Source organism: Rhinolophus sinicus, chromosome 17 (assembly GCF_057876585.1).
Source record: "Rhinolophus sinicus isolate RSI-liver-muscle chromosome 17, RSI-T2T, whole genome shotgun sequence".
Classification (NCBI taxonomy): Eukaryota; Metazoa; Chordata; class Mammalia; order Chiroptera; family Rhinolophidae; genus Rhinolophus; species Rhinolophus sinicus.
In genome coordinates, this window is record NC_142517.1 from 109,844,363 (window position 1) to 109,871,336 (window position 26,974).

The following is a 26,974-nucleotide window of genomic DNA, read 5'->3' on the forward strand; positions in this document are numbered from 1 at the left end:
TGTAACTCAAAACCAAACATCCTGATATGGTATTATGGCCAAGGAAGAGTGTCAGATTATTTGCTGGTAAGTTATGTATGGGAATCAGCTGTATTAATGTGACTCATAGAAAGGACATCCAGAGATACAGGCAGACCTTGGAGATATTGTGGGTTTGGTTCCAGACCACCGCAATAAAGCGGATATTGCAATAAGTGAGTCACACAATTTTTTTGGTTTCCCAGTGCATATAAAGTTATGCTTACACTATACTATAGTCTATTAAATATGCAATAACATGTCTAAGAAAATAATGTACATATCTTAATGAAAAATAATGTCAACTGAGAACTTTGATGGAATTTTGAAGTTTTATCTTTTTGGATGTCAGACTTACTAATTTAATTAAACAGATATTGTTTAAAGAGGAAAAAAAACACAAAAAATAAAGATACTTTATTGCTTAAAAAAATGCTAACCATTATCTGAGTCCTCAGTGAGTTTAATCTTTTTACTGGTCAGTGGGCTTGCCTCAATGTTGATGGCTGCTGACTGATATGTGTGGCTGTAGCAATTTCTAAAAAGAAGACAACAATGTGGTGCTCTTTCTACCATATCTGCAGTTACTTCCTCCACTGAAGTCTTGAACCCCTAAAAGCCATTCATGAGGGTTGGAATCAACTTCTTCCAAACTCCTGTTAATGTTGATAGTTGACCTTTTCCCGTGAAATCACAATGTTTTTAATGGCATTTAGCATGGTGAATCCTTTCCAGGTTTTTAATTTATAGATCCATCAGAGGAATCACCATCTATGGCATCAATAGCCTTATGAAACGCAATTCTTAAATAAGACCATAGCAAATATAATCATAAAGAAAAGTCTGAAATATTACAAGAATTACCAAAATTTGATACAGAGACATGAAGTGAGAAAATGCTGTTGGGAAAATGGCACCGATAGACTTGTTTGGTGCACGGTTGTCACAAACCTTTAATGTAAAAAAAGCAGTATCTGTGAAACGCAATAAAGCACAATAAAACAAGGTATGCCTGTACTCAGGATGTTTTAAACTCTGAAGATTGGAACTTCTATGTGTACAGTAAACTAATTAAAAATGGCATCCTATTTCTCAGAGGCTTATACTCAGGTATAAGATACAAACCTCAGAGTGTAGCCATTTTTCATTTTTATAGTACTAAAGGAAAAACATTGCTCATTTAATGTGGTAGATGCTTTCATATGGATTATTTTACTAAATCCTCACAAAAAATCCTGTGAGATAAATGGTATTATACTCATTTTTATAGAAAAGGAAACTAAACTTAGAGACCAGCATAGAACTCTAAAACTCTTTTTCCACTGTACACACTACTTGAGTACTTATAAATTATGCCTTAATTTATTTCTAATGTTTGTTTTGGAAACTGTGTGCCACTGAATTTCTCTCTTGCTTAACTTAAGGGAGACCTCTGTACACTAAACAGGAACTGACACATTATCAGATTACTTGATTGATTTGACATTTGTTTTGGCAAAAATGTATAGCAGCTCAAGATTGAAACCCAGGTTTTGCAATATCACTTTTCTTTGTTTCATCCCCCTCCCCAGGTTAATTCACAAAGGCAGCAGTTTCAAAATGCCTTCTTGTAAAGCTATATTTTGAAATAGACAAATATTGATCACTGATGAAGAAACCAGGCGATAAACCTTTGCAAGTCAAAGAAATGACAAAATAAAAAACAAATTGCAGAAGATGCTTGCAAATACACTGCAACCAATAAAGTTTCTGAGCTCTTTCCCTGATGTTATATCAAGGTTTTACTCAAACAAGTAAACATTTTATTGGGCCAGGCATAGCACCATTGAGATGAGATTTCATTCAACTCCTGTTCTCCAGGAGTTGCCATAATGAAGGCAAAAAGCATTTCCCAATACTGTGGTAAATGCTAGTCAGGGCACAAGTACAATGAGCGGTGAGCAGAGAGAAAAATCTTCCTGGAGGAGGCTAAGACCACTAGAGAGTGCACACTTGGCCTGGTTCATCGCTGGGCTGTGCGGTGTCTCAGAGATGCCAGTTCCTCCTCCCTGGGCCCTAATGACTTTCTGGACCTATTCCACCAATTATTGTTCCCACCCCTTCTCGGTTCCCTCTGAAGCTTCTCTTCTTTTGCCTGCCCTTTTAAATTGGTGTTTCCTAGGTACAGTTGTAACTCACAGGATTTTATACAAACCTCTCTCCTGCAGAACATCACTTTTCTTTTTACACACACACACACACACACACACACACACACACACACACACACACATACACACACACACAGAGCGGTACCTCAGTTTTCGAACGTAATCCGTTCCGGAAGACCACTCGAGTTCTGAAAGATTCGAAAACCAAGGAGCGGTTTCCCCATAGAAAGTAATGCAAAATAGATTAATCCGTTCTAGACCTTTAAAATCAACACCTAAAACTGTAAATTTAGCATGCATTTTACTATCTAATGATACCATAGATCCATAAAATTTACGGTGTTCATAAACCAAAATGTTCACCAATGGAGACGTTCGAAAACCGAGGTGCCACTGGGATGATAATGATATGCACACATACGCTCATAGTTCGCCATAATCAGGAGTCTCTGGACACTTGAGCACCTCTTGTAATTGCAGAAGTCAAATGTGACTTATATTCATCTTTTGTTATCGTTATATATTATTACAATTTAGTTTTTTGCCTTTCTTAAAATGTGTATACATTTTTTATTATATACATATAATCGAAACAAAACGAATTCTCACAAATCCGCCATGGACTTTAAAACCGGAACATTACCGGTACTGTGGGTTGCCTTCCAGAGGTAGTCGTGAAATTTCCCCATTCCCTTGCTTTTCTTTAGTTTTACAACAGCCTTGTCGCTCCGCTTGGCAAGAGGCAGCCAGGCCGCGGCTCGCGCTGGTGCCCACAGAAATAACAAAGCCCTTCTCGCCGCCAGCACCACCAGCCAGGAAAGCAAACCCACGCAGACGGCAGCGGGCCCGCCCCTCCGACCTGTGGGCGGCCGGCCGCCTGGGGGGCCGCTCGGGCGCGTGCGCGGCGCGGCGCGGGCCGCTGACGTCATCCGGAGGCGCGGGCCGTGCACGTGACAGGCGCGGAGAAGAAGGTGGTGGCGGTCGGAGTGCGGTGATTTCCGGCAGCATGAGTTGCTGCGGGCTCTTGCGAAGGGCTGTGGCAGCGCGTCCCTGCAGGGCTCTGGTGGCCTGTGCCGTGCGCCCGCGCCGGCTGAGCACCGGCCGGCCGAGCCGAGCTTTCGCCAAGGAGCTCTTCCTGGGCAGAATCGAGAAGGTAACGCCACGTCTGGGCCCACGCGGGCCCTGCCGCCTGCCTTTTGCCCTGGTCAGGAAACACTGGGATCAAGCTTTGCCCGTGTGCGCACACCTGAGGGCCAGGCGTGCTAACACTCCAGGTTCCTGAGTCCCATTAGATCATGCACATTTTTCCAGGGAAAGGAAAGAGTCTTTCCAGGGCGGGGTGCCCCGAGAACTTATGGTTTTGACAAGCGTTCCATTTAATTCTTGTCCAGTCAGTTTGGGAAACACTAGGCCAGGCGATGCACCCCTCAACTCAGCGATCTGGCCCCCAGATGTGTGGGGCTTCCTGTCTGAATCCCGAACACAACTCGGACCGTGCCACTTCTCTGTCAGCTTCCAGCAGACCCCAGGCGGCCACAGCTGAGTCCAAGCACCTCACTCTGCCATTCAGGTTCCTCTGCAGTCTGGCTCCAAGGTGCCTTCCCCACCCCATCCCAGTAGTAACCCAGATCTTACCCAATAGTAACAGCTTGGTTATTAAGCATTCAGCATCCTCTTATAGTAGGAAGACTTGGGTTTGACCTTGGTTCTGTGACTGAGCCTCAGTTCTTTTAGCCTTAAAAAAGGAGCTAGTGATGTATTCTGTCTCACAGATGTGTTGTAAAGCCCCAATGAAATATATAGTGTATGGAAATGCTTTTTAGACTGTAAGGTATTGTGCAGATGCAGAAGGCAGCAGAATAGGTAGTAAACGCTGGCTTCAGCACTTACTAGTCCATGTGCCTAGTACTTACCCCCTCCTAAAGATGCTTTGCAAACCAAAGGAAAAAAACTGCGTAAAGTGCTTTGAGCTTGGCTGAAATGTTGGCTGATAGTGTATCACTGAAGGAGTTATTCCCTGGTTTTCCTTTGGAACATTCCTCTAAGGTTGCCAGGCATTACAGATACAGAAGCAGAGACTCAGACTAACAGTGGTTTGCTCTGGTAGGAAGTATACAAACTCTGTCTTTAAGGTTTAGGAAACCATTTTCCCCACAGCCTGAGGCTGTGTGGTGCTCTATCCTGGGACCTCATGCCCCGCCTCAGCACAGTGAAGAAAGAAGACAAGTCATTCATGCTTCTCTTTTTCCAAACCTTTGGCACCTCCCTCCCCCATCCTCACTCTGAGCTGTCAGCTTTGCTTCCTATTTCACTGAGAAAACACATGCAGTCAGATGACAACATCTACCGTAACACTTAGCTGCTCCTTCCTACACTCTATGCCCTATGGGCTGCATTCTCTTAATGTGGATGAACCGTCTGCTCACAGAAAAGGCCAAGCGTGTCACTACACCTCATGTCTTCTCACCTACTCAGGGCATTGACCCAGGAATTCTGTCCTTTCTCATCTACATCATCAGTTGTTCCTTCTCTGTTGCATCTTGAACTCACACCATTCAGGCTTTTGTCCTGAACAATCTACTTATGCTCTCATGAAAGTCAGTAGTGACCTTTGTGTCATCACATCTAGAGATCTGTTCTCTGTCCTCATCTTACTTGACCCATCATTGGCATCTAACAGTTTATCACTCTGGCTTCTAAAAAACTATTCTCTCCTAGTTTTTCCATCTGCTTTACTGACTGATCCTTTTCAATTTTTTACTTTTTCTTTCTTGGCTCCTTGGCCTCTAAACATTGGCCAACATTTTCAACTAGCCCAGTTGGAGCTGGAGTTTTTTAGGGCTCAGTCTGTAGACTTCTACAACCCCACATTGGATGATCTAATTTAGTATTGTGGCTTTAAATACCATCAATATGCTAATGTCTCAAATTTATTTCTCCAGCTCAGATTTCTCCCCTGAACTCCAGACTCTTTTTATGTCTATCTTTCTAACAAAAGCTTCACTTAGGTGTGAATAGGTATCTCAAATTTAGCATATCCCAAACTGAGTTCCTGGTCTCCCCACCCAACCCCGTTCCTTCTACCAGCCTTCTTAATCATAAATGGTTAACCTACTGTTCAACTTCTTTAGGCCAAATACCTGGAGTTACTTTTGATGCCTTTTATTCTCATAATCCACAGCTAATCTGACAGCACATCCTGTTTTCTCTGCCTTATGTTTAGAATCTGACTGCTTTTAAGCACCTGCACCACTATTGCCCTGGTTTAGGTCAGCATCATCTCTCACAGCATTATTGGGGTTTGAGCGGGAACGTGGCTTCTGAGATGCCTAGAATTTCAGAACAGAAAGAGACCTTCAAGATCATCTAGACCAGTAGTTGTCAAACTGCCTTCAGGTGGACCCTCGTTATTCATGGGAGTGTCCCTGGGGCTACTGCTGGGACCAGTGGGAAGCTGAGTAGGAGACATTTGGGTGATTTTTCTCCCCCTCTGCAGTCTCAACCAGAGCAGCTTGACTTTTATTTGTTTTACGTATTTGGTGTCTGCACTAGATTTAACTAAAAAATATGTTTTACTACTTAAAAAATTTGGAAGCACTGATGGGAATTAAACCCAGCACCCATGAGGCACCCTGTTTAGTTTATGAACACTGATAGAAGAGATTTGTTCTTCCATGCATGGAGATCTCTCTCCCTGCAGCAGTGAGCCTTTGGTTGTGCTTGAGTGCCACCTAGTTCCCAGGCTGTTCTCTTTTCTTTTCTGGAGTGCTCACTGGTACCAGGATAATCTTACAATCTTCCTCTAACATAGCTCATTGCACAAGGCCTGGGTGAACCCATGGGCTTGTGAAGGCCAGAGCAGTGGGTTGAGCATCTGTATTTCAGCTAAGGAGCTGGCTTTTTTCTGAGAGGCTTCAGAGTGATTAGAGTCTCAGCATATTTTCCTCCTAGACAGTCTAGGACAGGGTCAGAAATGGCATGGAGGCAGGAATTCCTTTTAAGTCAGCTATCACTTTTGGATAGGATCCACCTATAAGCCTTTAGTCATGGGGCCTGAGAGGAGAAAACAGACTTGGGAGTATGTTACTAGAGTGGACAGTCTTTGGTGACTGATTAGAGTTCAAGGGCTAGAGAAGGAAGATTGAGGACTCCTTTGCTTTGAACACCTTGTCTGGAGACACTTGATGAGAGGTGCCATGAGGAAAGACAGGGCTCCTTAGGGCTGGGAGTCCAAATCCAAATACTCATGTCATGCTGGCAGGGCTGTCTGGAGCCCCAAAAGCTTGAGGGACTAAGGATACAGTGGGATGATTTTAGGCAATATACAGTGATGGCCCAGTGGGGAATCCTGGGACAGTCAGAAATATTGGCCACTCATTGGATTGAGACAGAGATTTGAAGCTAATTTGTTTTCCATGGTGTGAAGTGGAGATAAGAGCAAGTATTTGTCACAAATACAGTTACTTTATGTTCCAGGGCATATTACCTCTTTTGAGCCTCACAGCTACCTTCTGAGGTATCTGTAACAGAAGGGAAACTGACACTGAAAAAGGCTGTGTGACTTACACAAGTCACACATCTAAGAAGTGGCAGCGTCAGGGCTGAATTCAGGTTGATCTGGCTCAACAGCTGGGCCTCCTCCAGTGACCTTCTTACTTCGTTTGTTTAGCACAAGTAGCAGATGTCATCTAGCAGGGAGGACAGAGGCTGGAACATGCAGCTGGCTGGGAACCTGGCAAGATGTCAGACCTCGTAAACACAGTATGTTCCTATCAGCTGCAGCATCTTTGAACTTACAAAATAACAAATGTAAAACTTTACATTTTAGTAATGAGCTTTCACACCAATTATCTTCCATGATTCTGACAACAACCTTGAATAAATATTACCTGCATGTTACTGGTGAGAAAATGGAGATGTGGACAGATTTGGCCACACAATAAGTAAGCTGCAAATCAAGGAACAGAGCTCAGGGCTTTAAAATGTTTAGTCCAAGGATCTTTGTTTCATGGGAAAATCATCATGACTTATTGATAAGGAAAACTGATCAAAATCGGGAATAAACCTGCTAGAGATACAGGGGAGGAGGCTGTATCTAGGTGGTGGAGTCTAACATACCGTTCTTGTATCTTAAATACCTTCTGGAAGTTGCTTTCTAATTCCTTCAATGAGTAATGCCTTGCCTACCAGATATGGACTCGAAGAAATCTGTGTCCCTTTTCACTGATATCACCACTATGCAAAGTTCCTAAAAATTAATTTTTATTAAGTGTTTATCATTTTTAGAAAGAAGTTTTCCCATTTCCAGAAGTTAGCCAAGATGAACTTAATGAAATCAATCAATTTGTGGGACCCATAGAAAAATTCTTTACTGAAGAGGGTATGTATGATTTTCTTTATCATTACCATATCCATTATAAGGGCAATGCTTTGATATTTATGTTAGAAGCAGTACCATTAAACATGGGGAAATAGTATCTATTGATAACACAAGGTGTGATCACAAAATACGGTGAATGTTTAAATTTAAAAAATTTATTACAGTAAAAGACACATTGCCATTAATGCCATTCAAAATACTCCCCCTCACTTTGAACACACTTATCCCATTGTTCTTGCCACTTTCTGAAGCAGTTCTGGAAGTCCTCTTTCGTGAGTGTCTTTAGTTGTGCTGTCGTGGCTGCCTTGATGTCTTGAATTAATTCAAATTTTTACCTTTCATGGTAATTTTGATTTTGGGGAAGAGCCAGAAGTCGCACGGTGCCAGATCTGGTGAATAAGGTGGATGAGGACACATTGTAATGTTTTTATTTGACAGAAATTGCCATACCAGAAGTAATGTATGACACACAGCCTTTTCATTGTGATCACAAAATATGGTGCCAAGTGCCATCCAATGGAAAGGCAGGGATCTTCAATATGGGAAGTGGCACCTTAAACCTTTGTAACAGTGTGTGACAAGTTTCAACTTGTTCGGTGCAGTCAGTCGGGTATAAACTAAGGTTGAGAGAAGGTGTGTTTTAAAGTGTTCCGTAAATCATGGATCATGAACAACGCATTAACATGAAATGGGCAAACTGTTTCATCCTCCGTCATGACAATGCCGTGTCACACATTGCTTCTGGTGAAGTGTCTTTCAAATATTTTATGCATTAAAAATACTTGGTTTTGTTGTAAGAAGTCTTTTTATATTCTAGATTCAAGATGTTTATAAAAATTTGTCTCATAGTCACTTGTTTCACTTTTTCATTTTATTAAGTGTCTTTTAAAGAGCAAAAGTTTTAAATGTTAAGTAATTCTTTTCTTTCGTAGTTCATAATTTTTGTATATGAGAAATCTGCTAAATCAAGGTTGTGATGATTTTTTTGTCTATATTTTCTCTTAGGTTTATATTTTTAACTCTTAATTTTTAAATTTATAATCTATTCCCAGTTAATTTTGTTTATGATGTGAGGTCAAGTTTGAGGATGATTTCTTTGCATGTGACTATCCAATTGTTCCACAACACTTATGTAAAAATTGTCCACTTCCTATTTAATTCACTTGGTACCTTTGCCAGAAAATCAACTGACCAGAGGATTCTGGGAAGATAGCAGAATAAAGCGCACCAGAAATCTGTCTTCCCACCTAGACAACAATTGCACTGGCAGAATCTGTCTGATGTAACTGTTTTGGAGATCTGGAATCTTTTAGAGGTTTCCAACTCCCATGAGAAGGTTTGGACAGTAAATTGTGCTTTTATTTTGATAGATTTAAGCTCTGAGCACACTAGCAGCTACCCATTCCTTGCCTCAGCTCCAAAGCAGGCAGTTGTGAATTTATTTTTGGAGCAGCTTGCACATAGCTTGTGGGAGCCAGATTGGACGAAAGGACTCTGCCCATAAAATATTAGGGACCTGTGTTTTGATTGCTGCTTCTGATAACAGAGGTGCAAAGAGGTAGAGGCCACTGTCTTTGCACCTACTCTGCATTGTCCCAAGCCCATCTCTCTCTGGCTGAAATGACTTCCAGGGGATTTAAAAGACAGCCCCCCCCCCCCCCCCCCCAGCCATCTTCATTTTTCTTTTCCCTATTTTGTGAACCAGATTGAAGACAAGGACATTCAAAAGCAACCACATATATGGGGGGAATTAGAAAGTCGTCATGCATGCTCAGGGAAAGGTGCAGGCTCAGAGAAGGCCTGAGAATTTAAATTTATACCTTTGGCTGATCCTCAGCACAGACTTAGCCCACAACAGTTAAAAACAGCAACAACAAAAAGCAACAACACCAAAATCACAAAACAAGAAAAACAAAACCAATATGTAGGACTACATGAAACCAAATGCTTCTGCATAGCAAAGAAACAATTGACAAAATGAAATGGCAACTTACAGAATGGGAGAAAATATTTGCAAACCATGTCAGATAAGGGGTTAATATCCAAAACATACAAAGAACTCATACAACTCAATAACAACAACAACAACAACAACAACAACAAATGATTAAAAAATAGAGGAACTAAATAGACATTTTTCCAAAGAAGATATCCAAATAGCTAACAGGAACAATGAAAAGATGCTCAACATCGTGAATCATCAGGGAAATGCAAATTAAAACCAAAGTGAGATATTACCTCACTCTGTTAGAATGCATATTATCATCAAGAAGACAAAACATAACAAGTGATGAGAAAAGAGAACCCTCATATACTGTTGGTGGGAATGTAAATTGATGCAGCCACTATGGAAAACGGGTTTCTCAAAAAATTAAAAATGGAACTACTGTAAGATCCACTACTGCCTATATACCCAAAGGAAATGAAAACAGGATATTGAAGAGAGATATGTGTACTTCATGTTTATTGCAGCATTATTCATAATAGCCAAGACATGGAAATAACCTAAGTGCCTGTCAACAGAAAGTGCCTTTCCAACAGATGAATGGAAAATATGTGCGCACACACACACACACACACAATGGAATATTATTAAGACACGAGAAAGGAGGAATTTCTGCTGTTTGTAACAACATAGAGGGACCTTGAGGACCTTATGTTAAATGAGATAAGTCAGAGAGAGAAAGAAACTGTGATATCACTTATACAAGGTCTGACAGGTTCGCAAACTCATTCTAAAAAAAGTGCTACATACCTCATTGCTGAATATCACTATGGTCACCTCTGAAGTACTCCCCTTGGGAAGCTATGCACCAATGCCAACACCTAGTCCACCTTTCAAAGCAATTGTGGAACTCTTTCTGGAATGGCCATCAGAGCTGTTGTATTACCCTTGATGTCCTGAATGTCATAAAAATATTTGCCTTTAGATATGTCCTTTGTCTTCAGGTAAAGAAGTCATTGGGGGCCAGAAATGGTGAGTAGGGAGGGTGTTCCAATACAGTTATTTGTTTACTGGTTAAAAACTCCATCACAGACAGTGCTGTGTGAGCTGGTGCATTGTCGTGATGCAAGAGCCATGAATTGTTGGCGAAAAGTTCAGGTTGTTTTCATCTAACTTTTTCACGCAGCCTTTTCAGCACTTCCAAATAGTAAACTTGGTTAACTGTTTGTCCAGTTGATGCAAATTCATAATGAATAATCCCTCTGATAATAAAAAAATTTAGCAACATTGTTGTGACTCTCATTTGGACTGATGGAACTTCTTTGGTCATGGAGAATTGGCTGACTTCCATTGTGCACTTTGACACTTTGTTTCAGGGTCGTTTTCATACACCCATGTTTCAGCATTAGTGATAACACAGCCCAAAACATCATCTTGCATCTCCAAAAGGTTTTGGCAAACTTTGATTCTCCTTTGCTTTTGTTCATCTTTGAGCTCCTTCAGGACCATTTTTCTACACACCTTTCTCATGCCAAGATTTTCATTTAAGATTTGCCTGTTTCTTTATCGGTGTTTACTTGTTCTGCTATGCTTCTCACAGTCAACGATTTTGATGCACAATTCGACAAATTTTTGCAATGTTTTCGTCAGTTCTGCTCGTTACTGGCCACCCTGACCTCTCTTCATCAGTGATGCTTTCTCTCCCCTCAGAAAAACTTTTAATCCATTTGTACACTGCCATTTTCTTCATGGCATTATCCCCATAAATTTGGACTCATATGTCCCTGATTTCAGTTCCACTTTTGCCAAGTTTAGGAAGAAATTTAATGTTTGTTCGTTGCTCTAATTCAGCACACAAAAACACGCAACAACAATAATGAACGCCATTCAACAAGATGCCGCCACAGGTTGACATGAACACAGCTGTGAGACACTGATGCACCAAGGTTATGAAACCTTACTGAGCTGTTTGTACAGTGCTGCCAATGTAAGCACATGGTGGAAAATTCGCAAACTTAATTGTCAGACAGCGTATGTGGAATCTAAAAAAGCCAAACTCATAAAAATAGAGTACAATGGGGATTAACAGAGACTAGAGGCTGAGGGAATAGGAGAGATGTTGTTTAAGGGTACAAACTTGCAACTAGTAGATATGTAAGTCCTGGAAATCTAATGCACAGTATTATAGACAATGCTGTGTTGTAAATATCAAACATGCTAAGATACTAGTTCTTAATTATTTCCACCACAAAAGAAGAAATGATAATTGTGAGACATGATAGAGATGTTAGCTGAGGCTACAATGGCAGTCATATTGCAACATATAAATGCATCAAATCAACATGCTGTACACCGTAAGCTTACACAATGTTATATGTCAAGTACATTTCAATTTAAAAAAAGCAAAAACAAAACAGCAAATCCTGGAGAAGAGGGGGAAATCTCATTTCCAGAGTTACCACTTTATTAGATTCAAATGCCCAGTTTTCAACCAAAAAAATCGCAAGGCATACAAAGAAGCAGAAATGTATGGCCAATTCAAAGAAAAAATATAATAAACCAACAGAAACTGTTCCTGTAAAAGACCTCATGGGAGGATTTACTAGACAAAGACTTCAAAATGTTCTTAAAGATGCTCAAAGAACTAAGGGAAGATGTGGAGAAAGTCAAGAAAATGATGTATAAACAAAATGAAAATATCAATAAAGAGATAATCTAACAAGAAACAAAAAAGAGGTGCTGGAGTTTAAAAGTACAATAACTGAAAAAAATCACTAGAAAGATTCAAAGGCAGATTTGTAAAGGTAGAAGAATCAGCTCGCTTGAAGGTAGGACAATGGAAATTATCAAGTCTGAGGAACAACAACAACAAAAAAATTGAAGTGAACTTAAGCGCCCTGTGGGACATCATCAGTCAGACTAACATACGTGTTGTGGAAGTCCCAATGGATGAACAGAGAAAGGGCAGAAAGAATACCTGAAGAAATAATGGATGGAAATATCTCAGATTTAATGAAAGACATAAATATAAACATCCAAGAAGCTCAGCAAACACCAAGTAGGTGAACTGATAGAGACCCACACCAAGAGATATTATAATCAAACTGCCCAAAGACAGAATTTTGAAAGCAATAGAGAAGCAACTCATCACATAATAAGGGATCGTCAATAAGATTATAATCAGATTTCTCATCAGAAACTTTGGAGGGCAGAATGCAGTGGGCCAATATATTCAAAGTGCTAAAAGAAAAATAAATCAAGACTCCTATATTCAGCAAAACTGTCCTTTAAAAGTAAAGGAGAAATTAAGACATTCCCAGATAAAATCTGAGGAAGTTTATCACTAGATCTGCTCTGCAAGAAATGCCAAAGGGATTCCTGCAGGTTGAAATGAAAGGACACTAGATAGTAACTTGAACCTGTATGAAGAAATAAAGATCTTAACAAAGGTAAATATGTGGGCAATTATAAAAGTTGGTATTACTGTAATAATGGTTTGTAACTCTACTTTTTATTTTCTACATGATTTAAGAGACTGATACATTTAAAATGGTAGTCTAAAAGCTAGTATCATTATAACTTTGGTTTGTAACTCCGCATTTTATATTTTATTAAGAGGATAATGCATGTAAAATAATTATCTGTGTTTGGATACAATGTTGTAAAGATGTAATTTTGTGACATCAATAAGAGAAAGGGATAAGGATGGAGCCATTAAAGGAACAGAATTGTAATTGAAGTTAAGCCGGTATAAACTCAAATTACAGTGTTATAACTTTAGCATGTTAATATACTCCTCGTAGTAATCATAAAAAAATAGCTAAAGATATGCAAAAGGAAATGAGAAGGAATTTAAACGTTTCACTGCAAAAAATCAATAAACACAAAAGAAGACAGGAATGCAAGAAATGAAGGACAAAAAAGTTATAAAGCATATAGAAAACAAATAGCAAAACAACAGAAGTAAGTTTCTCATTAGTAACTATTTTAAAAGTAAGTGGATTAATCTGTTCAATCAAAAGACAGGCTGTCAGAATGGATTAAAAACAAAAAAAACATGATGCAATTCTATAGGAGATTTACTTTAGATCCAAAGACACAGATAGGTTGTCAGATTAAATAGGTAAACATAAGGTAGTATATACAAAGAATGGAATATTAACCTTTGAAAGGAAGAAAGTTCTGACCTGTTCTTGAATGAACCTTGAGGACTAAGTGAAATAAGCCAATCACAAAAAGACAAATTACTGTGATTTCACTTACATGAGTTACTTAGAGTAGTCAAATTCATAAAGACAGAAAGTAGGATGGTGGTTTCCAAGGATTAGAGGAAGGTGGAAATGGGAATCTGTTGTTTAATGGGTAGCATAGAGTTTCATTTTGGGAAGATAAAAAAAGCTCTGGAGATGGATAGTGGTGAATGGTTGCACAATAATATGAATTTACTTAATACCAGTGAATTACGATGTTTCCCCGAAAATAAGACTTAGCTGGACAGTCAGCTCTAATGCGTCTTTTGGAGCAAAAATTAATATAAAACTGAGTCTTATATTAATTTTTGCTCCAAAAGTTTATATTAATTTTTGCTCCAAAAGACGCATTAGAGCTGATTGTCCGGCTATGTCTTATTTTGGGGGAAACATGGGATATACTTAAAAAAAGTTAAGATAGTAGATTTTATGTTATGTATATTTAGCACAATATAAAAAATTGGAAAGAAATCATTTGACCATTGATGTGTGGGCTTATTTCTGAATCCTTTGTTCTGTTGACCTGTTTGTCTATCTTTATGCAACTATTACATTGTCTTCTACTGATCTTTGTAATAAGGCTTGAATCCAGATAGTTGTTATTTGCTAAAGTTGTTTTGCCTTCCCTAGGTCCTTTGCTTTTCCTTATAAATTTTAGCATCAGCTTTTCAAATTCAAATTCAACAGAAAGACCTGCTTGTGTTGGGATTGTAAGAAGTCTATAAATTGGTTTAATGGAGAATTAAGATTAAAACAATATTGAATCTTCTGATCCATGATTATGGTATATCTCTGCATTTATTTGGTTCTTATTTAATTTCTCAACAGCATTTTGTGTGTAGTTGTCAATTTTTGTCAAAAGTTTTTTGATGATTTACCAGATTACACTTAACATTTTTGATGGTTTATAAAACATATCTATAAGTATTTAAATTTTTTTGATATTGCTTTAAATTGTGTTTTTTAAATTTCAGTTTCTGATTGTTGCTAGTGTATAGATATACAATTGATTGTTTAAAAATTATTTTTACAGTGTGTGGAATTCCACTTTTTTCAGTATATGTTTCTATTTATGGAATTTTTCTTTAGAATATACATTTTGTTAATTTCATTAGTAAAATTCACATTTATTAAAGGACATTTAGGATGTATAAACAAGATGAAAAAAATGTCTCACATTCTTTCATAGTTTTTGTTGAGAATCAGTTTAGTTGGACTTCAGCAAATGTGGGTGTTTCATTGGGGATTTCTTAGCAACCTCAGGGTTATTTCCATTAAATTTAATATATGTGTAATATGATAACATTTATTTGTTTGAAAACCTTTATGTTGAGATAATTGTAGATTCACATGTAGTTGTAAGAAATAACTCAGCGATCAATTGTGTTCTTCCCCCAGTTTCCCCCAGTGCAGAACTTTATAGTATGCATTTTGCAGCATCACAACCAGGAAATTGATATCAATACCATCTTATTCAGATCTCACCAGTTTTAACATGTACTGATTTGTATTTGTGTGTACTTCCCCAGTTTTATCATGTGTAGATTAATGTCACAGCCGCCACAGTCAGGGTGCAGAGCAGCTACATCCCAAGGACCCTTCATGCTGTCCTTTTATATCCATAGCCTTCTTGCCCTCCCCTCCCCCAGCCTCTGGCAACTACTAACCTGTTCTTCATTTTTATTTCAAGAATATTGTATTAATGGACCCATATAGTATGTAAACTTTTGGGATTGCCTTTTTTCACTCAGCACAATTATCCTACAAGTTGCCATATGATTTATTCCTTTTTATTTCTCAGTAGTATTCCATGGATTACCTGTGGATTACCACAGTTTGTTGACTATTCTAATGTTGAAGTATATCTGGGTTGTTTTCACTTTGGGGACTTTCATGAATAAAACTGCTGTGTACATTTGTGTACAAGTTTTTGTGTGAACGTGTTTTCATTTCTGTGGGATAAATACCCAGTATTACAATTGTTGGGTCCTAAGGTACTCGTGTGTTTAGTTGTTTAAGAAACTACCAAATTATTTTCAAAGTGGCTGTACTGCTTTATAGTCCCACCAACAATGTGTAGTTTATCTAGTTTCTGTGCCTTTTTGCCAAGATTTAGTGTTATCATTGTTTTTTGTTTGTTTGCTTATTTTCTAGCCATGCTGATAGCTCACTGTAATTTTAATTTGCATTTCCCTAATGGGAGATGATGTTGAACGTTTTTTTATGTATATAGTTGTTCTCTTTATTCGAGGTCTGACAATTAAGTTTGCAAACTTGTTGCAATGATGCTGTTAACCTTTTTTGATATCAGAGTGATTATTCATTATGAATTTGTACCAACTGGACAAACAGTTAACCGAGTTTACTATTTGGAAGAACTGCAAAGGCTGCGTGAAAAAGTTAGATGACCTGAACTTTTCGCCAACAATTCATGGCTCTTGCATCATGACAATGCACCAGCTCACAGGACACTGTCTGTGAGGGAGTTTTTAGCTGGTAAACAAAAAAACTGTATTGGAACACCCTCCTTATTCACCTGATCTGGCCACCAATGACTTCCTTCTTTACCTGAAGATAAAGGCAGATATTTTTATGACATTCAGGACATCAAGGGTAATATGATGACAGCTCTGACGGCCATTCCAGAAAAAGAGTTCCAAAATTGCTTTGAAGGGTGGACCAGGTGCTGGCATCGGTGCATAGCTTCCCAAGGGGAGTGCTTTGAAGGTGACCATAGGGATATTCAGCAGTGAGGTATGTAGCACTTTTTCTAGGATGAGTTCGCACACTCGTATTTTGCTGCTGTTTTTCACAGTGAATACACCCATGTGAATAGCACCCAGATCAAGAAACAACACAACCTGTATCGGTAATTTTTAAAAATACAATTCTTTTAGGTCTAATGAGGTAAAATTGAACACCTGATGAATAACCATGACTATACAGTTTCCAGTTTTAAAGTTTCGGACACTGGGATTTATACTATATGAAAATTGTTCTGTTTACTTGTATTTATATAAACATAGCTTATATTTTATTTAATCAATATTTTTTTTCTTGGTAGTGGACTCTCAAAAAATTGACCAGGAAGGAAAAATCCCAAAGGAAACATTAGAGAAACTGAAGAGGCTGGGGCTTTTTGGGATGCAAGTCCCAGAAGAATATGGTAAGTAAAGGAAACCACCCCCTCATTGGTTGGCTCTTTGGAAAGTGCTCTGTATTTGTCCAAAAAAGGGTTCTGTTCAGGAAAGGTGCCCTTTAAGTGCATATGTCCAAGAACAAGCTGTAGAACCACTGGAATTAATAAAAATATCGTGGGCTAAATGTGAGTGGCCAGCTGGTGAGTATGTGTGGACTGGCTAAGGGGCCTGTAGGCAGAAGGAGCTACTGAGTTCTTCACTTTCTTCCTCTCAAATGGATAAAGGACCACTTCAGGGTATCTGCTCGCTAGGTCTCTGTGGGTGGCAGAGGGGAGCGGTGTCACAGCTGAAATAGCTGATTGCAGTGTCATCTCCCTGCACAGCCCTTTGGTGTGGTGGGCACAGAAGTTGCCCCTAGAGCAATGTGTGCAGGGTCTCCTGGGTTTGGCTTCTGAACTGGGTACAAAGGAAGAAGGCATATGGCTGCAGGGCACAAGCTGTGTGTATCTAAGTGGGGGATTTGACCCTGGGCAACCGCAAGCTTGGCCCTGTGTCCTTTGGACCATGCACGTTAATTCTTGGAGTGTTATAGTGATGTTTTTAGCCCCCTCGTCAGAGACCTTGCCTTTCTGCTCAGGATCCTGTGACGGGCCAGCCGCCACGAGTCGATGGGTTCCCGAATGGGGGAGTGGGAATGAATAAAAGACACTCTCACATATGATGATGGCGATCACGGACTTCAGTGATCCTGAAGACCCTAAGTTTATTTTACTGCTCCCATATAAGCAGTTTGAGCACGTGCAAGTATGTATTAACATAACAAATGTAAATTCTTTAACTTTCACATAGAGGATACAACATTCACCGAAACTCTCACAAGTAATTATCTTATCAATTGCCCTGATAGGCATCAGCCTTCTGTGTCCGGGAATGGGCCGCTCCCACCAAATTCCTCAGCAGCTTACAAGCTCAAGATCCCCCCAGGTGCAGGAAGAGACAATTGCCTCAGGGGGAGGAAACAGGTAGCATAAACCGAGCCATTCTGCAAAGCTCAGAGTTTCCTGTAACCATGGCTCCCCACATCTCCCCCTTTTTTATTTTATATGAACAAAATCCATTCAGTCAGGATGGTGAGGTGACGGCGCCTGTCTTAGGCATCCCAGGACGCCTGCCTCAACTTACCCGTCTTTGGTACTTATATTTTATCATACAAGCCCTGTCTTAGGTGTTGAAGCGGCTCCCAAGTATTTGCCCGTCGTTGACTAACCCGTCCCTCATAAATGCACAGGGGTGAGAGTTTTAAGACTTGCCTTAAGCTCAAGCTGATGAGACAAATAATTATGAGGTGTCAGGGGATATAACTCCCCCTTTTTTATTTTTTGCAAATTAACTTTTAATGTACCATGAGTACGTTCAACAATCCCTTGTCCTTGGGGATTGTAAGGAATGTCAGTAACATGATTGATCGAAAATTGCTGGCAAAATAGAGCAAATTTTTTGCTGGTATAACCTGAGCCATTATCTGTTTTAAGTTTTTTAGGAGTTTCAATCATGGCAAATGCAGCAGGAAAACTGTTAGTAAACTGCATCAGGCCTTGAATCTGTGCTTTTGTAAAAGGAATACCAATAGAATCTGGCTCCTTTTTATAATATTTTTGAGCTTCCAAGCGGCTCTCCTGAATTAAACTGGCCACAAATTCATAATAAGGTGTAAGATTTTTTTGTGCAGCCACATGGAGGTGTATCCATCTAAGTGGCCCTTCTTGCCACAACACTGCTGTGGGTGTATGCTTGGTGTCTAAAACATACACATATAGAGGTTTAGAATAATCTAAAAAAGAAACATGTTGTTGTTGAATGGCTTCCTCAACCTTAGAAAGAGCCTTCCGTGCAGGCTCAGTAAGAGACCTGGGCGAGGTCGGATCAGAATCTCCTTTTAAAATTTCAAACAGTGGTTTAAGATCTCCAGTAGTTAGTCCCAAAGAAGGGCGCAGCCAATTAATATCTCCCAACAGCTTTTGAAAATCATTAAGAGATTTAAGATGATCTTTTCTAAGCTCTATTTTTTGTGGAGTGAAATACTGAGCAAACAACTGAAATCCCAAGTAAGAATAAGGCTCACTTCTCTGTACTTTCTCAGGTGCAATAATAAGACCTGAGGCTAGAAGGTTCTTTTTCATATCTGTAAAGCAAGCTAACAACATTCCTTCTTTCTTACACGCCAATAAGATGTCATCCATATAATGAATGATATACACAGAAGGAAACTGTTTTCTGGTGTTATCAATTGCTTCACTAACAAACTTCTGACATAAAGTGGGGCTGTTTGCCATGCCTTGGGGGAGAACTTGCCATTGATATCTTTTCATAGGTTCCTGAAAATTTGGACTAGGAATACTAAAAGCAAATCTCTTACAATCTTGGGGATGGAGTGGTATATTATAAAAGCAATCTTTTAGATCTAGCACTATTTTATAAGTATCCTTTGGAATAGCAGAAGGATGAGGTAATCCTGGCTGGAGAGCACCCATAACTTCCATAGTTTTATTTACTTTTCTCAAATCCTGCAACAATCTCCATTTCCCCGATTTTTTCTTAATTACAAAAATGGGTGAATTTCAGGGCGACTCCCTGAATTGAGTCTTGCCTGTTGATACAATACTTTTTTCATAGGCTTTCCCTGAATAGCTGCCGCTATGGCTATGCCTTGGGTAAAAGAGGATCCTACGTCAGAACACAAACGAATATAGTCAGACAATGTTTTCTTTTTTTTAAACGGTCTAATAGCAGCTTGGCATGCAGAATGAGCATTTTCATAAGCAAGCTGCATTATAAAAGACTGAGTAGCAGCCGATGGCCCAAAAATCCGCCCCGCGGCTGTATTGAGGCGAGACACAAATTCTTGAAAAGGCTCATCTGCTCCCTGCCTTATCTGAGATACATGTTTCTCTTTGCGGGAAGTGTCTGGTAGCATACGCCAGGCTTCCTTTGCAGCGGCAGAAGTCTGAGCATAAGCTCCTGCCGCAAAGCCCATTTGGTTTCTTATTTCAGTATAAATGCCTTCACCGGCCAACATCTCAAAAGTGATGGGAACTCGCCTCAAATTGTTCTGATTAGCTTTCTATTTGTAGTTTTCATAAAACTCAGATCTCCATAAGAGATGATCACCTCCCGAAGGGCAAGCATGAGCAATAAGCTTCCAATCCTCTGGAGGGGTGGCTTTAGTAGACAGAACATCCAAAATTGCCATGGTGAAAGGGGCAATAGGTCCATACTGTACACAAGCCTCTTTTAATTTTTTTATCTGCTTCCACTGGAAAGGCCTCCAATCTCTAACCCTACGTCCTGTCTGATCATATCTTTTAAAAATAGGATATACGCCAAACTGCTCTGTAGATTCCCCTTGCTTGTGAGCCTCTTCACAAGCTATTTGAAGAGGGGATAGTACAACAGAGTCCAATCCTGGCTTAACATAACTTGGCGAAGGCTCTGCAGGCATGTCCCAAACCGGGGACTGCGGCGGAGGTCTCCACCTACAGGACTCCTCAGGAGGTGGTGCAGAGGGATCAACTATGGGGGGATCTTTACCCCGAGGACAATTTCCTCTGTCTACAGCAACTTTAAGTTCTATCAACTGTCCCTGAATCTTTTTTATTTGATCTGCAAGAGAAAGTGCAGTATCTGCAAGTTGCTCGTCCTCCCGAGCCACAGCCACTAAAGGAGGGTTTTTGTCCCTATCATATTTGGCTGTCTCATCTTCTAATTTTTTTTGATCCTGAGGTTTTAAATCTTCCCGGTGCTCGACCGGAGTTTCCTGATAAACAGGCTCTTTATTAACCTTAAGAACTCCCTCTAACAACTTTGCGCCCCCTCCCTCCTCATCGCCGGCTTGTTTCACTTTCTCTAATTTGCAACCCTTACGCCTGAGATCTAAGCAGTCTTTGATCAAAGTCCATAACCCGAATGTTTCCACAGGGACCCGCTGAGGTCCGTGGGCAGTGTAAAAATCCTTTAATTGTTTTCCCACTTTCTGCCAGGTTTCCAGGCTGACCGTTCCTTCTTCTGGAAACCACGGACAAACTTCTTTTACAAATTCTAAAAACTTATCTAACTGTTCTCTGCTCACCCGACTGCCACGGGCGGCAAGCAATTTCTTAAGTTCTCTAACATACAAGTCCTTGCTGCTGGCGTGACCCATTCTTTTCCCTAACTCGGTCCTTCTTTCAAACAAAGAAACAATCAGGTGCCCTTCTGGATTGGGGCCCAATCAAGCTCCGTGACAAAAAGTCGTGGAACTATCAATCATTCACACATTCATTCGACCGAGGGGATCGTGTCTCACTCACCGTGTATCCATTGATAAGCTCTTATACGAGCCGGGGCCCTTTCCACACGGTGTTCCTCACTGTTACCCCCGTATTCGTGCCCCACGTTGGGCGCCAAGTGTGGCGGGCCAGCCGCCACGAGTCGATGGGTTCCCGAATGGGGGAGTGGGAATGAATAAAAGACACTCTCACATATGATGATGGTGATCACGGACTTCAGTGATCCTGAAGACCCTAAGTTTATTTTACTGCTCCCATATAAGCAGTTTGAGCAGTGCAAGTATGTATTAACATAACAAATGTAAATTCTTTAACTTTCACATAGAGGATACAACATTCACCGAAACTCTCACAAGTAATTATCTTATCAATTGCCCTGATAGGCATCAGCCTTCTGTGTCCGGGAATGGGCCGCTCCCACCAAATTCCTCAGCAGCTTACAAGCTCAAGATCCCCCCAGGTGCAGGCAGAGACAATTGCCTCAGGGGGAGGAAACAGGTAGCATAAACCGAGCCATTCTGCAAAGCTCAGAGTTTCCTGTAACCATGGCTCCCCACAGGATCCCAGTGTAATTCCGCCTGATTATATTTGGCTAATCACTGCAGCTTGTTTTTCTTTTGCCTTATCTGGAGGTGGTTAAATCAGTTCTGTGGGTTAAGGCGACAGGCAAGCAGTGTGTGGGGGGAGAAGACTGAATAGAAAATGTTTCAAAAAGACAGAGCACACACTATTTTGACTCTCAGGCCCCTTTGACATAAAGCCGTGGCTCCAGGCTCTCAGCCTTGACCCTGCACCCATCTCTCTGATCCCCTCCTACACCTTTGCTGGGGGGGCTGCGGCCAGCTTCCACCAGCTGTTGGGTAGGAGTTCAAGGGAGAGAGGTGTTGGTGGTGCTGTAAGAGCTGGGCATATTTCATGGCTGTGAGCTGGTCATTTGGAGATTTTTAATATTTTGGGCATTTTCCCAGCCAGATTGTAAATTAGATTTTGCACAGCAAGTCACAGAAGCAGGAGTTTGTCTTGATGTTCTGTTTTTCTGCCTGGTTCACTTCTAGACACTAAAGTTAGGGCTGCCCTATCCCATCCCCTGCCCTATAGCCTCAAGTTGGGGGGCCCTCAATGTTTGTAGAATAAGTTCCCACTTGTACCCAGCCTAGAGCTGGTGCAGTCTGAGAATAGTGAAAATTTAACACGTTGCGTACGGCGGGGTTTAAATCCCTCATAAAAATCCGCTCAGAAAAAAACGAAGATTCTCGTGATCCGTACGCAACGTGTTAAGAGAAACTAGTGTAATGCCTAATTTCCTTGATTCTGAGGCATATTTTCATCTGGTGAAATCTTAGTTTATATGTATGTTTATTACTTTCTTTTAAATTGCTTAATGGTGTATCTTGTCATCATGTGAAACACCTCCCATATTTCCAAATGTATTAAAAAAAAGACCCCATTCCTGCAGAAGACTAAATCATCAGTCATGTTGCTGCCCCTAGTGGTGGACACACAACCGCTGTGGGGAGAAGCTACACATCCTGCTTCTATTTTTTTCCCCCTCTTTCTTTCGCCTCCTGCACCCACTCCAGTTCAAGCTGTTGTTTCTCAGTCTAGTTGTGTAGGACACAGCTCCCTGGCCCATGATGGTATTATGAGTCTTGCCTCCCCTAAGCTAAGGCAGTCGGTTGCCAGTTGTCAGTCGGCCCGCTCACAGCAGCTGCTGGCCACTCACGCTGGCCACCGGCCACTCATGGCGGCACAAAGCAGCTCACGCCAACCTCCGGCTGCTCATGGCAGCCCAGCTCCAGGGAGAACTGTTGTTCACAATCTTAGTTGTAGAGGGCGCAGCTCACTGGCCCATGTGGGAATCGAACCGGCCAGCTCGGAGTTAGGAGCACGGTGCTTCAACCACCTGAGCCACCGGGCCGGCCACATCCTGCTTCTTAACACAAATCTGCAGCCTTTGAGTGAGGCTGGGAGAGATTGAACTCTTCCCAGACATCTGAGACTTAGTGTTACAAGTCACAGGCAACAGGAGAACTGTCTGCTATAACACATGCGCTACGTCAAAGATTAGGATAGAAAGCAGATGGGGTAGAGCTGGAGAGTGGTAGTTGGTCTGTTGGCATCTGAAAAAACAAGTGTTTGGAAAAAACAGAAATAGCTTGAGAAAGCTGCCAGAGATAGCCAAGTTAGTAGTAGTATGTGTTTCCCCTTCAATATCATTTTAAAATCACTTCTTGATTGATGAAAGGTACTTAATTTTTCCCTCAAACAATTTCTGTGTAAAATCGGGATACATTATCTTTTTACTTCTATATGTCTTGAATACCAGCATGTATTGTGTGTGTGTGTGTGTGTGTGTGTGTGTATACTCATATGTGTGCGCCTATGTTGGTATAAGATTGCACAACTCTCCATCCCTTATTTTTGTTTTATGTCCCACTTCTTGGTATGAAAATGCTCTTTCTTTCATGAGATGATAATGGTTACATTTGGGGCTTTTCTTTCTTTTTTAATCCTTCCTTGGGGAATTAAGGCAGCAGCAACTTTATGCTCATGCCCAAGAAGTTTTGGGGAAATGTTCCCAGTCTGGAGCGTTCGAAACACTGATTGGAAACCCACGCTCAGGGAAACGGAGGCCTTTCCACCAACAAGCCTGGATGTCCTCCCGGATCCCTGCAGCCAACCAGGCTGATGTGTGGCCCCTCGGCTCCTTCACCTGCAATCTCCACGTGCCTGACACCCTTCCCAATGTGATGGCTGTACCCCATGATTTTAATGATAACTTCCTTGGGGGAGAAAGCATCAGAATTTACTTCTTTAACAAACAAAACTGACTGCCTCAGTCTATGAAATAAGTAAAAGTGTTTTGATTGAAGCAGAAGTGGGGAGGGGTGGTGGTTGTACTATAGAAGCCTGCCTTCCCGGGGTCCCACCCTGAGCTCATGGGACTCCACACCAGGCAGGACCACTGCTATCCCTTTGGGACTTGGCCCTTCCTTTTGTGTGAGAGTGGTGGCTCCAGGGCCTGCGACAGCACATACCCTGAGTTCAGGGCCCAGTTCTGCTACATGTTGGCTGCATGACCTGAGGCCTCATTTTATCATTTGCAAGATGCACCTAAGGCCACCAGCTAGCCACCTATGGAAGTTGAAGATGAAATGCAAAATACATAAGTTCAGTGGAGTTTTTGTGTCTTTAATTTTGGAGCTTTTTTACTCCAGAACAGTGATTTCCAACCAGGGTGATTTTTGTCCCCTAGGAGACATTTAACAATGTCTGGAGACATTTTTGGTTGTCAAAACTCTGGGGGAGGTGGAATTTCTGGAATCTAGTGGATGGAGGCCCAGGACGTTGCTAAACATCCTACAGTGCATAGGACAGTCCACTGCAGCAAAGAGTGACCCCAGAATCGGTGTCCTAGGGTCCACTAGGCACTGCTGATGGGATGCTGGACATGTTTCATTTATAAAGGTCTGTGTCTGTGACAGGTATTCACAACATACTCAGTAATTTAATATAGGATTAGGTATTTTTATATTTTTGTATTATAGATTATATTTTTATGTTAAAAATATATCTATATATGCTCATATGCCTATAAAAAGTCTGAAAGGATATACACAAAAATGCTCTTAGTAACGTGTATGGGTACTGTTTTCTTTGTAGATTTCTATGTGGTGATTTTTTTCTCTAATGGTGATCTGGCATTACGTTTATAATCAGAAAAGACCAATAAAGTATTTGTCTTTAATGGGAGGAATTTGTGGCTGGCCCATAAGTAAAGCTGGTCTGTTTCTTCTTCAGGTGGCCTAGGCCTCTCCAACACCATGTATGCGCGGCTAGGGGAAATCGTCAGCCTGGACGGGTCAATCGCTGTGACCCTGGCAGCACACCAGGCTATCGGCCTCAAGGTCAAGTATGGGATGCTTCCTGAAGGTCTTCTGGAGCCAGCCCCTGATGCCAGAAGACCTTCAGGAAGTGAATCGGGCTTGCTGCCTCAGGGTCTTAGAGGAGGGCTGCTGCTGGCCCTGCAGCCTGGTTCTGCGGAGCCTCATGCACAACGTGCCGTGCGTGCTTAGCCCCCACGCGAGCAGCCGCCCTAGACCTCACCACTCCTCCCCTTTGAGTCTCCTGTCCCCGTTGCCTCTGACCCATCCTGTGGAGGCCCAGTTCTGACGCTGCTGCCTCTGTGGAGCCTGCCTGCACCGTGGGCTGGAAGTGAGCCCCACCCCTGAACTCTTCTCCCTCACTCGGGCCAGAGCTCGCCCTCCCTGCTGTTGGTGCACTTGTCTTCCTCACCCCATGGGGCTTGGAGCATTTTAGGGTAGGTCCAGGGGCACACAGGTCATAGTAGTAGTCCACTTACTTGGCTTGTTTCTGCTCAAAGTAGAAACGAAAGGGAATTGAGTGAGCAGTGGGCATCGCTCTCCCCACCCCAAGCGCAGCCAGTGGAAACAGTGGACCTACCCACTTGGCACTGTGAAGGGGGTGGGACAGTTCTGACATTGACTGTGCACCTTCTTTATGTGGCGCTAGTATTCCCACATCTTCGCGTTTTGTCATCCAAATCTCCCCCTCAGTGTGTAGGTGAGGAAGGCGATGGAGGCTCAGAGAGGGGATATTCCTTACCCAAGGCCACCTAGCCAGGAAACAGGGGACTGCGATGGAACTCCCTGAGTCTGATACCCCGGAGTGTGCACCTTAGGGTGTGCACCTTAGCAGTCTGGCTTCCTATACTCTCCAGCAGACCCCATTTTTACCGAAGGCTGCCAGTTCTGAGCCAGGGTGTTTACTCTTGCATGAAGCGAGTATTTTAGAAGAAGCCATGTGCAAGCACATTTCACACTCTTCTCCCCACAGCTAAAATCAGCCTGTGCATGTCTTGTTTAGGGGCTCATCTTGGCCGGCACTGAGGAGCAGAAGGCCAAGTACCTACCCAAACTGGCATCTGGAGAGCACATTGCCGCCTTCTGCCTGACCGAGCCAGCCAGGTCTGCCCCTTGATGGGAGGGGTCATGGAATGTACTTTCCAGGGTGCACTGGGAGGAGGGTCATGGGTTTGCCTGAATGGGTAGTGATTCTGACTTCTTCCCTTCCCGAAATCTTCTAGGAGTCAACTCAACAACTTTTCTTGCCAGTTCTCTTATCTTTACTTTTTTTTAGTCTCTGTCCCAGTGAGATTTATAAATAACATACCTGACAGCACCTATTAAATGATTGTTTTATGGTTTACAACACACTGACACATGATACGCTTTCAGACTTCAAAGCCACTCTCAGAGTATGTGGGGCAGCTGGTAGTGTCTCCATTTTACAGATTAGAAACTGAGGATCAGTGAGGTTGTGTGATCAGATCAAGGTCACACAGCTAAGACATAATAAGGCTGGCGTAGGACCCAGGGCTTCTGATGGTGAGTGTGTTACTTGGACCACACTCCGTTTTGCTTACCCCCACGTAATAATTGGGTGCGCTGAACTCATCCTCACAGGACCTCAAATCAACCTGTTTTCAGCAAACATTTCCATGTTTAAACTTAAGCCCAAGTATTCCCTGCCATTTTTTTATCTGATGTGATAAAGCAGGGGTCAACCAAATCCAGCCTGCCACCTGTTTTTGTAAAGAAAGTGTTACTGGAACATGTCTGTTTGTTCCAGTAACTGGCTGCCTTCATGCCCCCGTGGCAGAACTGAGGAATTGAGACAAACATCCTGTTGCTTGTAAAGCTGAATATAGTCTGGCCTTTTATTTTAAAAGTTTGCCAACTCCTG

At 41.5% G+C, this 26,974-nt stretch overlaps 1 protein-coding gene across 4 annotated transcripts in view; it reads left to right on the top strand.

The window, feature by feature from the left end:
* The first annotated feature begins 3,099 nt into the window (after positions 1-3,099).
* ACAD9 (acyl-CoA dehydrogenase family member 9) overlaps positions 3,100-26,974 on the top strand; it is a 43,709-nt gene continuing 19,834 nt past the window's right edge. For 3 of the 4 annotated variants that reach the window (XM_074334305.2, XM_074334314.2, XM_019717561.3), the window contains exons 1-5: positions 3,100-3,321; positions 7,455-7,548; positions 16,808-16,909; positions 25,010-25,116; positions 26,096-26,196. In XM_074334305.2, coding sequence (XP_074190406.1) covers positions 3,175-3,321; positions 7,455-7,548; positions 16,808-16,909; positions 25,010-25,116; positions 26,096-26,196 — 551 coding nt within the window. In that variant the 5' untranslated portion in view covers positions 3,100-3,174. The remainder of the gene's footprint in view (positions 3,322-7,454; positions 7,549-16,807; positions 16,910-25,009; positions 25,117-26,095; positions 26,197-26,974) is intronic. The other variant, XM_019717560.3, reaches the window with a different exon arrangement.